Here is a 15,244-nt window from a genome sequence, read left to right on the forward strand (position 1 = left end):
TTGCTTTTCTGAACAATTTACTTCAATGGACTTGGGACGTTTGTCAATTCAGGTCTTCAATCAAAAGTTGAAGTTCTTACATGCCTATATAAAAAGGGCAGCAGACTTACAAAACATTCGGACTAGATGGTCAAGATTATGAGAATGTTGGTTATCCAGGAGAAATGTATCAGTAAATGACCCAGCAAAAGTGGCGATTAGTAGATTTGCTACTATAATTTGTTTTAATAGTATGAAACAGAGAACAATGATTAGCAGAAATTATAATAGTTGAAGACAACAGCAATTGAAGCTCCAATGTACTCTTAATGCTATGTTACCATCATCATTGCTTGAAGCATTATTTTTCGGTTTTTGATTAGCAGCTTTGCCTTCATACTTGCAGCTGACAGAAGTAGCTGCTATTTGCTACTGTAGCTCAATGGAGAAATGGTGGGAAGGAAAACTATGTCAACCTCCCTCAATGCTGTTTTTTATCCATTCATTTCACCTTAGCTCACTAGGAAGCTGAACTCTTTGCCACATGACTAGCAGCTCAACATAGAAGAACTGAAAGTGACCAAACCTACCTCAATAATGGATTTTCTAAAATATCGACTTCTCTCTTGATATTTTCTCGCTGAGTATCTAGTTTCATCAGTTCCAAGACGGTATTCCCATCTACTTCATCAGAATCATTCTCTGACTGTGCATTTTTTATGCTTTCTTCAATCTTCCTTGCCTCATGTAACAGTGAACGGATGCGCTGTCCAGTTTCATGTAGCACAGCTCCTGACTGCATATCATAGAATCTATACAACACACAAACAAATTAATGTATACTGCATGAACTTACAATAGCAAAAAATGACAACACTATTTTATTAATGTAATTTTTTTTTTCTACAGACTAGTTTCTGTCTGACACTTTTCCAGTTCATTACGGACTGAAGCAAGGAGATGCATTATCACCTTTACTTTTTAACTTTGCTCTAGAATATCCCATTAGGAAAGTTCAGGAAAACAGAGATGGTTTGGAATTGAATGGCTTACAACAGTTGCTTGTTCATGCAGATGACGTGAATATGTCAGGAGAAAATCCAGAATTGTTTAGGGAAAACATGGCAATTCTATTTGAAACAAGTAATGAGATAGGTTTGGAAGTTAATCCTGAAAAGACAAAGTATATGATTATGTCTCGTGATGAGAACATAGTATGAAATGAAAATATAAAAATTGGAAATTAATCCTTTAAAGAGGAGAAAAAAATTCAAATATCTTGAAGCAACAGTAGCAAATATAAATGACACGCGAGAGGAAATTAAATGCATATGGGAAATGCCCGCTATTATTCGGTTGAGAAGCTTTTGTCATATAGTATGTTTTAAAAAAAACAAAGTTAAAATTTATAAAACAGTTATATTACTGATTGTTCTGTATGGTTGTGAAACTTGGACTCTCACTTTGAGAGAGGAACAGAGGCTAAGGATGTTCGAGAATAAGGTATTTAGGAAAATATTTGGGACTAAGAGGGACGAAGTTACAGGAGAATGGAGAAAGTTACACAATACAGAACTGCACACATTTATTCTTCATCTAACATAATTAGTAGAGCCCGGATTTTATATAATTACATATCCTGTTCTGTTCCTATATAACGAAAGCTAAAATGTCGGCGAAACATACCAAAAGGATCATTATTCCGAAGTTTCAAATTACATATTTTTACATATTTTAGTGTCTAATAAAAATGTTAGCATATACTACATATTTTGAAGTATATTGCATATTTTGAAATAATACACATTTTTTTTAACCAATTTTCCCTTGACTTAACTCATATGTTATAAGTTTTAAAATTGTTCATAAAGCTTGTCCCTTCGCCTCTAATGCATAAAAATAATTTTATAATTGAAAATAATAACGTATTGTCAAAAAAAATTTCTTGATAGCATGATACTGCAAATTACAATTCTTTACACAAAAAACATATCCCTATAACAGCTATGTTTGGCAACAAGCACACTGAACCACTCCACACGGGTAGGCTTATATCAACATACAATCACTCCTTGTGTGATGGATAATTAAATTTAATACAACTTCCATAAATGCACAGTCTCCGTGGTAATAATCAAGAAGTATTCTTTTTTAATTAAGTTAAAACTCACAACTGAAGTCGAGCTTCAAGATGAGTAGAAGGCCAGTCTTCTGATGCATCATCACAGTCCCAAGGCCACCACAGATGGTTATAAAAAAACCTATCACAGAAAGTTTGTTATTAAAGTTAAATCACACACGAATCAAGATTTTAGAGCATGCTATTTTTCATGCTTTTATTTATGTCTCCTTTGACATGGAAAAAATATCTAATTAACTTACGAAAATACGTTTTCCTGCTGGTTTTTATAAAGAAAATGAGCCTACTGAGTTTATTTTCTATCTATGTTTGATGCACACACATATTATTCTTAACATATTGGTATACTGTATTTCTGTAATATTAATCAACATTAGAATTCAAAACACAAATAAAATCATCATACCCTTTCGAATACTTCAAAAAGCAGAATCATTTCCAGAAGATCTAAAATACACATTTATAAATCCCTAATACAGTCTGCATGCAAAACACGGACACTAACCAAAATAGATGCACAAAAACTTAGGCAATTTGAAAGGAAAATTTTACGAAAAATTTTTCGAGCAGTGAAGGATCCTATCAACGAGGAATGGAGAATTCTAAAGCAATGTGAAAATTTATTTATTTTGAAGAGTCAAACATAGTAGAAAAAATTAAACCCAGACACAATTAAATGGATTGAATATGTCATGAGGTCCACACCTGTGAAGTAATGGCTGGCGCGTCTGGCTGCGAAACCAGGTGGCCCGGGTTCAATTCCCGGTCGGGGCAAGTTACCTGGTTGAGGTTTTTTCCGGGGTTTTCCCTCAACCCAATATGAGCAAATGCTGGATAACTTTCGGTGCTGGACCCCAGACTCATTTCGCCGGCATTATCACCTTCATATCATTCAGACGCTAAATAACCTGAGCTGTTGATACAGCATCGTAAAATAACCTACCAAAAAAAAAAAAAAAAAAATGTCATGAGATCTATGCCGGAGAGATTGATTAAATGGTGACCACAGAAATGTTAGCAGGAAGAGCATTAGTACATCCAAAATTACGATTCTCTTACAATTTGGAGAGTGATTAAATAATTTTTAAGGTGGACAATTTGGAGACTTATTGTTTAAGTAGAGTAATGCAACATTGTGAAATAAGAAGCTTGCATAGCTTGTAATAAATAAGTAAATCTTTAATAAATATCATACCAGTTAAATGGTACTGCCAGAGTGACGGTCATAGTGTTCAGCAATTTTCGGAGCAACTGCAATGCCCTCTTTTGCTTTGTTGACACCCACAACAGCAGAGTATTGCGACTACATGCATTCTGTGTATGAAATTTAAATTGGAAACCATTTTGGATAGCAGTAATTGACTGATTTAATAAACATGTTTTAGAATTATTCAAGAGACATAAAACATACATTCCACAAAGTGACAGACATTTCTAGCAGTACTTATGCATAACAGAACTGTAGATTTGAATTAAATTAGACTGTTCTGGTGACGGGCCATTTAATTACCCATTTTCTTATCAAGAACTAACCACTTAATGACGGTAATTCATCCACAAAAAATTTAGTACAGTAAAATCCATCGTATCCGGCACCCAAATAACCAGCAATACCAAAACAACGTCACTTTTGACTAGACCAAAAAAAGTCGTTCATGCGAAAGGAAAGAGTTGGACGAAGATTTGAGTGGTTTTCGTGGATCGCACATGCTGCATATTGTGTTTACTCTTTACATTGTTCATACGTGAAAACATAGACAGAAAACCCCGTTATGTCCCTGGAGTAGATCAGGTAGCATTGGTAAGTTGCCGCTTGGGCTTTGCAAACAATGCATTGAGATGATATCTTTAAATTTACCACTTGCATTCATTCGTCTTGAGGGGATGTTGGATGAATCTAAATAGGAAAGTGTGAAAATCTCTGTTCCTACAATGCGTAAAAGTTTAATTCGTGTGATAAATAGCATCATGGCTACTACCGCTAAGCACAAGAGGAACATCCTCACACTGAAGCTAAAGCTTGAATACTCGAGAAAATGGAGAGAAGAGTTAGTAGATTCAAATTAATGGACAAATATAAAGTTGGAAGTTCAACTTCATACAATATAAAGAAACAAGACAGGCAACTTCGACTATTCATAAATAACAATGAATCTACGAAAGTTGCGGAAAATCAGAAAACTGTACATCAGCTCCACTGTTAAGAATTAGATCGTGTTCTATACAAATGGTTCACAATGAAAAGATCTGAGGGAATGCGCATTTCTGGGCTGATGCTACAAGAAAACGCCAAGGAATTGCACTAGAAAATGAAACTGCACGGTGAGTGTGGATTTTCTGTTGGGTGATTTAACAGATTCAAAGAGAGACATGGAATCCGAAAACTAGACGTGTCTGGTGAACAAAGAAGTGTCCATAGATCAGTTTATTAATCAGTTCCAGAAAATTGGTCAGAGTAATGTTAGTGTGGAACAAATATATAACGCAGATGAGATTGATTTATTATGGAGGTGTCTTCCTACAACACTGGCATGTGTGACGGAAACCTTGCCTAAGGGCTTCAAACAAAACAAAGATCTCCAGTGAATATTCGAACCGAGTGACGTTTTTTAATAAAGAAAATCCACACAGTTTTATGTCATTTAGTTATGATCAAGAGACTGAGAAATAAGCTTCACACGGCTGCAGTTTCAACAGGTTGGCATCATAAAATACAAACAGGTAATTTGTTAAAATACTTATTCCATTATCAGTCAAAATTTCGTATCCGGAACTTGTCTGGTCCCATTGGTGTCAGTTAAGAGGGATTCTACTGTATATAGTCCATTACATTATTAATCAGTTTCGAGAAAGAAGCATATTAAGAGTACAGTAAAATCCCTTGTAACCGGCACCCAAATAACTGGCAATACCAAAACAACGGCACTTTTGGCTGGGAAAAAAAAAGTTTAAATCTGCCACAGTTTTGCCACATTAGGCACGAACTTTTATTTTCAGTGAATATTCGAACCTATATTTATTTGTGTTGTGTGATGTGTTTTAATAAAGAATTTCTACACAGTTTTTATGTTTATTTAATTATGTTCGGGCCGTCAGTGTTGCCACATTAGGAAGTTCGCACGAACTTTCGTTTTAAGTAAATATTCGAACCTAAAATTAGTGTATTATATGTGTTGTGTGATGTGTTTTAATAAAGAAAATCTACACAGTTTTTATGTTTATTTAATTATGTTCGGGCCGTCAGTGTTGCCACATTAGGAAGTTCACACGAACTTTCGTTTGCAGTAAATATTCGAACCTAAAATTAGAGTATTATTTGTGTTGTGTGATGTGTTTTAATAAAGAAAATCTACACATTTTTTATGTTTATTTAATTATGTTCGGGCTGTCAGTGTTGCCACATTAGGAAGTTCGCACAAACTTTCGTTTTCAGTAAATATTCGAACCTAAAATTATTGTATTATTTGTGTTGTGTGATGTGTTTTCATAAAGAAAATCCACACAACCTTTATGTTTATTTAATTATGTTCAGGCCGTCAGTGTCGTCACATTAGGAAGTTCGCACAAACTTTCATTTTCAGTGAATATCTTAATCTAAAATTAATGTATTATTTGTGTTGTGTGATGTTTTTTAATAAGGAAAATCCACGCAGTTTTTATGTTTTTTCAGTTATGAGCAAGTGATAGAGAAATAAGCTTCACATGGCTGCAGTTTCAACATTTGGCACCTTGAAATACGAACTTCTTTTTTTTTTTGTAATATACTGGTATTTATTCAATTATCTGGAAAAATCTTGTATCCGGAATTAGCCTGGTCCTTTTGGTGCCAGATAAGAGGGATTCTACTGTAATTTGTAACATCTTGCAGGTGGAGAGTTACTCTTAAAAGACTAGCATTTTTCGTGAACCAAAAATACAATACGAAATGAGTCAAAATTAGTATTTTACGTGGACCAAATTTGTGGTAAAATGGTTTAAGTACACATTACTATGGATCACTATAGCTGTTCTATTTCATTTTCTAGGTTATCTGAGTGATTTTACAAAGTGCTAGGAAATGGCGTTCCTGTGCTTATCATTCACCAAAAGGTGTTCTACTGTATCAGTAATTACTTTCCAAAAACTGCTCCAGTTCTGTTTGAGTACTCAACTCACCTGAGCTGATCTAAGCATTCTGCTGTATCAGTAATATTCAGATCATATTCTTGCTGCTTCGTAGGATAAAGACTTATTAAGGAGACTTCGTGTTCTTCAGGTAAACTAATGTCATCTTGCACTGCTACAATATCAACTACAGCAGTTAGTTCTTGGAAAATCACGTTTTTCACCTAAAATGAGTTACATACAGACCTTCTCAATATATTACGTTTAAAGATCATATAAGATCAGTTAAACTGTACTCAGCCAACACATCTATTGATAATAACCAGGGAACGGATTTATATGGACTAAAAATATATGAAATATGTAAATATATATGTAGTTATTTTTACCAAAATATGGAATTAAATATGGATTTTTACCAAAATATGGAATTAAATATGGACTTAAAATTATAAAAAAATGACTATGTACGTTAAATATTGGTACATTTTAATCAAACTAAACAAAAAATATAATGGACGTACCTTATCTTCCAATGTAGTTTCAACAAAACACAATTTTTATTGTCTGTTACCATAACAATAGGTTACAAACATTTCTTTCAAGTGCTGAAAAGTGAATTTTCTTCTATTGTCTCTGAGGATAGATTTATACTGACTAAAAGAGCGTTCGACGTCACAAGAAGTAACTGGTACATAATTCAATTTCACAATGTCTGCTGGGGATAAGTCCAACTTAATCTTCATTGTTGATTCACCACTCATCACAGCAACAACCTTTTGTAGTTCTTCATATCCAGGGTTTTTTGAAAGTACAGTGTCCACCTTAGCTCTTACTGCATCTGCAACTTTACCTCTACCACGATTCAGTTGTTCCACAGTACTATTTATAATTTCAAAACTTTCAGATAGTGAAAGGTGCCTATTTTGGAGACTTTTGAGCGTTTTTATGATGCATGAAAATGTATGCTGAATGTGAGCTAAGTCATTCTTCACACTTATGTCACAGGTAACTGTTTTCGCAGTATCAATTGAGACTGCATCTTCAGAGTCCAATGCAAGGAGAACATTGTTAATAGAGTCTATATGTTCGGCATAATATTCAACTGCTTCTAGCCATGTACCCCATCTAGTTAAAATTGGCTTTGGTGGCAATGGAATTTCAGGGTACATTTCTTTCAACACGTTAACTCTACTGGGAGCTTTGAGAAATACTTTTTTCACTGATGAAATCAACAAATCTACTTTAGGGAAATTGTCTCTGACCACTTCTGCCACACGATGAAATGCATGCGCCACACAAGTAAAATGAGTCAATTTAGGATATACAACAGATAATGCTTGTCCAGCTTTGACCATATAAGGGGCAGCATCGCTAATAAAGAATAACACATTATCGTACATAATACCCTTTGGCCACAGGATACCCATAGCTTCGTTGAACAGTTTAACTATAGTTTTGTTATTGCACTTTTCTAGAACATCACAATGTAAAAGAATTCGTTCAGAATATTGTTCACTTAACAAACCGATAACTACATTACCAACAAGTCTACCTTCTTTGTCGGGAGTCTCATCAATGGAAACCCAAATTGAACTATCTTTAATTTCATCTCTTATCTTCTGTATTGTCTCATCGTAGATGGATGGAGCATACGTCTTCCTAAGTGTTTACTCATCCGGGATTGTATGTTGAGTATATTTTTCAAGGAATTCCCTTAAGACCTTATTCTTTAGTTTGTAGAGAGGAATATCAGCAGAGATGAGAGAACGGCACAGGTCGATGTTAAACTCAGATCTTACATTCGATGTTGTTGGTTGTGTTAAAAACAATTGTCTCTGCTTGGAATTTAGTTGTTTGTTGGCCTGATGTTTACTAGTTGTAATGTGTTGTTGCACCAGGAACTTTTGTGTAGATGATACTGCACACTGACACAAATTACAAAATAATATTTTATTGTCAGTTGATAAACCATCTTCTTTAAATTCTGAAATGTAACTTGTTAGTTTTGATTTTAAATTGACTGAATGACGTACTTTTGGCATATTTACCGTCTTTATAGTATGATTTACAAAACTGAACCTATGTGTACTCTGACTGGCATTTAACTGTTGAGCTGCACAACTGAAGTCTGTTAAAAATTTTAAATTAAATTAATACAGTTTTGTAACTTACTTTCCCATTGTTGACAGGACTGCTAATTTTCAAATAACTCTGATGTTAAAGGGATTACTGAACATGTGTTTAAATCTCTATTGTTGAAATGTATTTTTAAAAGTTAATGGAATTTTGTTTTGTTTTATTGTTAAACCTAATATAATATGGACTGTTTTATATGAAATATGGAAAATATATGGAAATTAACGAAAATATGTACTAAACTCTAAAATATGGAAAAATATGGAAAATAAAAGTAGGATTTTTCAACCCTACACATTGTGAAACATAAAGATAATGCAAAATATAAATTATATTAGCTTTATAAGTAAATATGTATTTACATATAAATCCTTTCCCTGATAATAACCCTCGACTGCTAGTGTTGTTAGATATAATCCAACAATTTTCATTTTTGTTATTACTTCATTATTGTTGCAGATGTGGAGCTGTTGCTCCAACAATGTTTTCTTCCATACCTCTATTGTCACTGTTGCGATTATCGTAGGCTACCCAAGATTTAAGTACAAGCCTGTTGGCAGCGTTATTTATTGTATTGTATTTATTAACATTCCATGGTATTCATACATGCTTACAGCTAGAATATGGAACAAGTCGAAAAACTTAATACTATTATAAAATCTTAATTTATAGTCACAGTCTAGATGAAATATATATAGACGAGATTTACAATATAGTCTACTAGTACAACACAAAGTTTTAGTATCAATTTCATGAAGTGTTATTGAAGGTCATGAATTCACCTACAGAATAGAAGGCGTGAGAAATTAGGTACTTCTTTAATTTGGCTCTAAATAATTTTATGTTTTGAGTTTCATTTTTTATATCGATAGGGAGGCTATTAAAAATGTTTACTGCCATATAACGCACTCCTTTTTGATAGCACGATAGACTTGCCGATGGAGTATGAAAGTAATTTTTTTGACGTGTATTTATGCTATGAACTGTTGAATTAGTTACAAAGTTTTCATGATTACATACGAGGAAGATTATTAATGAAAAAATATACTGACAAGCCATGGGCATTATTTGTAGTTTTTTTAAAATAGTCCTACACGATTCCCTAGATTTGGCACCTACTATTATTCTAATTACTCTTTTTTGTAATAGAAATGTATTGTTACTATCTGTGGAATTTCCCCAGAATATTATTCCAAAACTCATTACCGAGTGGAAGTATGCAAAGTATATTATTTTTAAGGTATTGAAATTTAATATCTTTTGCATAGATCTAATAGCAAAACAAGCTGAATTTAGTTTGGGGGTAATTTCTTTAATATGATTTTTCCAATTTAAGACATTATCGATTTTTAAGCCAAGAAATTTGGTTGTTGTTGTTTCTAATAGGGATCTATTATTAATTATTGCGCTAGAAATTTGCGACATTGAATTTGGACAGGATTTAAATTGAATTATGTTAGTTTTGTTACAATTTAATACTAATTTATTGACTGAGAACCAGTCACATATTTTGAAGAGAATTTCCTCTGATTTATCCACAAAATATTATATTTCGTATTTCTTCTATTTTATTCTTTCTACTGTAATATTATAATATTTCTTATTCAGAATATTCTGTTTTTCAGAATTCAGATTTGAGGTCTACCAAAATTGTTGGTCTGATGTTTTCAATAAAAATCTATCTATCCTAGATAAATTGAATTGTAGTTTTTTGAAAATAGTCCTACACGATTCCCTAGATTTGGCACCTACTTGTAATTTTATTGTTCATGTTATAGTTGTAATCCCCTGGTAGAGGGTCAGAGAAGGCTTGACGGCCTTATCTCTACCAGGTTAAATAAATAAATACTACTAATATTACTACTATTATTCTAATTACTCTTTTTTGTAATAGAAATATATTGTTACTATCTGTGGAATTTCCCCAGAATATTATTCCAAAACTCATTTATGTTAGTTTTGTTACAATTTAATACTAATTTATTGACTGAGAACCAGTCACATATTTTGAAGATGGTGGCTGCAATCAGAGCCATGAACGAGATCAGGAACATCAGGCTGCTGTCAATAGTCACCGCTATGGACCTATTCAGGCTGAAGATAGTACCTGTTCTTGTGTATGGAATAGATCTAGTATGGGAACATCTCACGTATAAGCAGCTGGAAGAGATAGAAAGGGTAAAAGCCAGATACCTCAAGAGGGCGGTAGGAGTATCGCAATGTACAAGATCGAGGCTGGTGTACGAGCTCACCAGGGAGACCTTCCTCATAGAAGATCTGCGGACTACATTACTGCTGCCATCTAGTGAAGCTTACAGTGGACTTCTACAGAACCTACGTGAGAAGAAAAGGGACGTACCACTGGAATTCTATGCAACCTGTGCGATGCAAGACAGAAGCTGGACTCAGACGAACTACAAAATGTGACATGTGACTACAAGACTGGCAATCCATGGCTTCCACCACAAGCTGTGCTCCAATAAGACATTCCACAATCCGGATGATACGTGCATATGTGTTTTGTGCTTAGAAAAATGTGAAAAGTACCATATATTAGAGTGCAAGAAACGCTGCAGATCTATCGCTGCTTATAGCAAGGACAACTAAGATTATATTTACATCTCTCTGCACAGTTTGTGCGCAGTTCTCGTTTATTATATTATAAATTGAATTGTACATACTGAATATAAACAAAATATGATAGTTTAAGAGAAACTGCTTTACAGCATGCAAAAAAAAAAAAAAAGACTCAGTAAGGGAAGATGCCAAAACCATTGTATTTTTGCAACAATCTCAAAATTAATTTTTTTCAAGCATCACAGTACTGCTCTAATGAAGAAGTAAAAAATACTGATTCTATTCATGTGTCATAAAAAAAATATTCCATCCTACGGGTTAGAGCTGCCATGAATGATCTGTTCATGTGTTGCCATAAAATAAAAATAATACTGGTTGCCGTAGCTAAAATTGGGAAAGGAAAAGTATAAATAGTAGTAAAAAAGTGAGTACACAAAAGTCAACTTTCAGTGAACACAACACAAGTCAACATTCAGTAAACACAGTGTAGGTGGCAATCGGCATAGAAGAGAATGATTGACACACAATCAGGTCGTAAAGTTAGAATACCAAACAAAACTTAAAAAATATACTTTGCTTGTTTTATGAAACAATGGTACATTAAATACCTTGGTAAAACATGTAATAATATTGCATGTTCTCATATTTTCCTAAAGGACAAATTAAGAAAACATGCATAACACCATAATTATCACACTAATATTGCACTAATAATTTTCTGCCATTCAATTTTACATTTCTATCATAAACTTCAAATAAAAAACAAAAAAGTTTTAGTTCTATTAGTGAAGAATATGTATTTTGTTTTATCTTCAGAACCTTTTTTTGCCCCATGCACCTTATCACCATTCAACCCCCTCCTCCATGTTGGCTAAAAATAATTGATATAAAATTGAAAATATTTTATTTTATATATATATATAATAATGCATACTATACAGTTACCTCATTTATTTGTATTTTATAGTCCTCATTCCCTCCTAAAACTCTCAAAATTCCCCCCTCCCCTCTCCACCTGGTTCGAAACCACAGCTTTAGATTATATCAGTGTGCTGCGGGATTTTAAATTACACCTTTAATGTGCCACAAGTTGAAAAAGGTTCAAAAAAACCCGCGTCAATTTCGAATATTAAAATTCTGTTTACATAATAATATGTATTCTAAAATACATATTAAATTTTATTATAAAATAATTACCTACCACTACAAAAACAAGTGTTGGAAATTTGATCTTAAATTCTTCACATTTCTGTCTTGATATCTTCCATACTGCCTGCCAACCAGCAGCTTCCATGGTACTTTCAATATAGAAATACCATTCATCTCGTACTCCTGATGCTGGTAGAAAGCCTCTTGCACATAAAATATCTGTATATTCACCCAACCTTTGTTCAAATGACTTTTCGAAAACAATTATTTCTGGAGGCATATCTGAAACAAACAAATCACGTTAAATGACAGATACAGGACTTTAAAGACAGCAATTCTTACAGGGCACCTGTATTCCTCAAGCACTGCTAAAAGAAACTTTCACTGTTGCAGCTGTGCTTGCTATGTGACCTGCAAGACAATTACAAAATGATCTCTTGGACAACTGCTCAACATTATCACTAACTGTTCCTACATCTATACTAATAATAAATCTGTAGCCGAAATTTTTCTGGTAATTTTCGATTTTCCAAAAATAATTGGTCCTAACATATACAATTAACCACCCTGAAACCGAAAATCGTTTTTTTGAAATTTTTGTTTGTATGTCTGTCTGTCTGTAAGTTTGTTACCTTTTCACGCGATAATGGCCGAATGGATTTCGATGAAAATTGGAATATAAATTAAGTTCGTTGTAACTTAGATTTTAGGCTATATGGCATTCAAAATACATTATTTAAAAGGGGGGTTATAAGGGCGCCTGAATTAAATAAATAGAAATATCTCGCTTATTATTGATTTTTGTGAAAAATGTTACATAACAAAAGTTTCTTTAAAAATAATTTCCGATAAGTTTTATTCCTTGGAAAATTTTGATAGGACTGATATTTAATGAGATAAATGAGTTTTAAAATTAAAATACCTGCCATCTAAGGCGTGTAATGAATTAAAAAACAAATGACTTCGTCTATAATAATAATAATAATAATAATAATAATAATAATAATAATGATTTATTTTAGCTGGCAGAGTTAAGGCCGTAAGGCCTTCTCTTCCACACAACCAGCAAAAAGTGTATATACATATGCATGAACTTACAAAGAATTCAACAATTTGATTTAGATGAGAGTTACATGTATACAAGAGTTATTTACGAATTAAACAACAAAATACTATGAACTATTAATTAAACACTGAAATAAACTGGGTAGCATATAAGGGGCCTTGGACGGCAACAATCGAAAGCTATGAAAGATAGCCTACAGATAATGTTTCTGTGTTTGTATGAAGTAATATCAGAAGCTAAATTAACCGATTTGTATAATTAATTATTAATTCACCATTGGAAAGTGTAGTTTCTCTAGATGGACATAATGCCATAATGTTATTACAGTAACTTCTGAGTGAATCGAGGACAGGTAAGATTAAAATAGCTTCTTATGCACAGAAAACTTGATAGGCTATTCTGTACATTCGTTTCCTGTATTTCCTAAAATAATTTTTATGACCAAATGAGTGATCTCTGGATCAAAATGATCGCATTTTAATTATGCAAATACAATTTAAATTAAGTAACATAATAAACGATTTATCCTTATATCAAACACGAATGTTCCCTGGATCAAATGTCCTATTTTAATTATGTAATTACGAGGGGGATCCAGGAAATAACGACCGTTTTGTTGTAATAATTAAAAAAATATATATTTGAAAAAACAAAGTCTGTTACATAAATGAAGCTTCCTTTACTTCTCTACATAATCACCACCTACATTTAAACATTTGTCGTATCTGTTCACTAGCTTTAGAATTCCCGTGTTATACTCCTCTGCCGCCAGTTCATTAAGCCAGGTGTTCACTGTCTTCTTCAACTCTTCATCACTTCCAAAACGCATACCACCCAGAAAGTCTTCAGCTTAGTGAAAAGGTGAAAATCACTAGGAGCAAGGTCTGGACTATAGGGCGGATGATCAAAGATTTCCCAACCGAATTGATCCAGCAATTCTCGAGTTAAAGCAGCAGTGTGCGGGCGGGCACAGATTTTGTGGTAGCCAAGATGTTGCGACACAGTTTCACCAAGCAAAGAACGAGAAATGTCAGGAAAGGCAATATGCAATTCGTCGAGTGATGTGCGCCTGTCTTGCAAGATTCTGTCGTTCACTTTAGTCTTCAGGTCTTCTGTGATGAGTGATGGGTGTCCGGGTCGAGTTTCATCGTGGACATTTGTTCGCCCATTGTTGAACATTTCGCACCACTTTCTCACATTTCTTTCATTCATTACAGTATCACCATACACTTCTTTCAATTGCCGGTAAATTTCTGTAGGTTTCAAATGTCGGGCATTCAAAAATCGAATCACACTCCTCACCTCACAGTTGGCGGGATTATCAATCACATCGTTCATTTTGAAGTAACACAAAATGCACAATGGTGACTTGTTGCAACCAGTACTCACAACATTATGAGAACACATGTTAAGGAAGCCAGTTGACCTTCAAACAAGGAAGGGGAGTCAGCTGCGCGGCGGGTATGCGCGAACGGTCGTTATTTCCTGGATCCCCCTCATACTTTATATTTATTTCTAACAGGTGCAGCGGAGCGCATGGGTACGGCTAGTAAAAAAATAAATGGTTTCATTTAAAAATTTCTATACGAAAAGTTATACATACATAATGTTCTGCCAAATCATAGGTCTTTCCCTGCAAACGAAAAGTTCCAATCACAAGATAACAACAAAATAAGTTCTCACTTGTGTTAAATGTTATGTTTTATTTAACGACGCTCGCAACTGCAGAGGTTATATCAGCATCGCCGGATGTGCCGGAATTTTGTCCTGCAGGAGTTCTTTTACATGCCAGTAAATCTACTGACATGAGCCTGTCGCATATAAGCACATTTAAATGCCACTGACCTGGCCCAGGATCGAACCCACAACCTTGGGCATAGAAGGTCAGCACTATACCAACTCACCAACCAGGTCGACTTCTCACTTGTGTAATTGTCTAGTTTACGTACACCACTCATAATTCAAACTTTCTTTTATAGGTACTTAGGCCTACTATATTTTGTAGTGATCCTTTTCCAGTTTGATGTGGTGCAAAGAAATCTGCAGTTTGCTGTGAATGGAAGTTTGAAGTTTCCTTTTCATTTCTCATG

At 33.9% G+C, this 15,244-nt stretch overlaps 1 protein-coding gene across 6 annotated transcripts in view; it reads right to left on the reverse strand.

The window, feature by feature from the left end:
- Window positions 1–15,244, reverse strand: part of nesd (nessun dorma) — a 213,833-nt gene that overhangs the window by 191,979 nt on the left and 6,610 nt on the right. For all 6 annotated transcript variants that reach the window (XM_069830571.1, XM_069830569.1, XM_069830567.1 and 3 more), the window contains exons 2-5: window positions 12,141–12,370; window positions 6,275–6,447; window positions 2,151–2,240; window positions 570–791 (exon numbers count right to left, since the gene is read on the reverse strand). In XM_069830571.1, the coding sequence (XP_069686672.1) occupies window positions 570–791; window positions 2,151–2,240; window positions 6,275–6,447; window positions 12,141–12,368 (713 nt within the window). In that variant the 5' untranslated portion in view covers window positions 12,369–12,370. The remainder of the gene's footprint in view (window positions 1–569; window positions 792–2,150; window positions 2,241–6,274; window positions 6,448–12,140; window positions 12,371–15,244) is intronic.

The sequence above is a fragment of the Periplaneta americana genome, chromosome 7 (assembly GCF_040183065.1).
Source record: "Periplaneta americana isolate PAMFEO1 chromosome 7, P.americana_PAMFEO1_priV1, whole genome shotgun sequence".
Lineage (NCBI taxonomy): Eukaryota > Metazoa > Arthropoda > Insecta > Blattodea > Blattidae > Periplaneta > Periplaneta americana.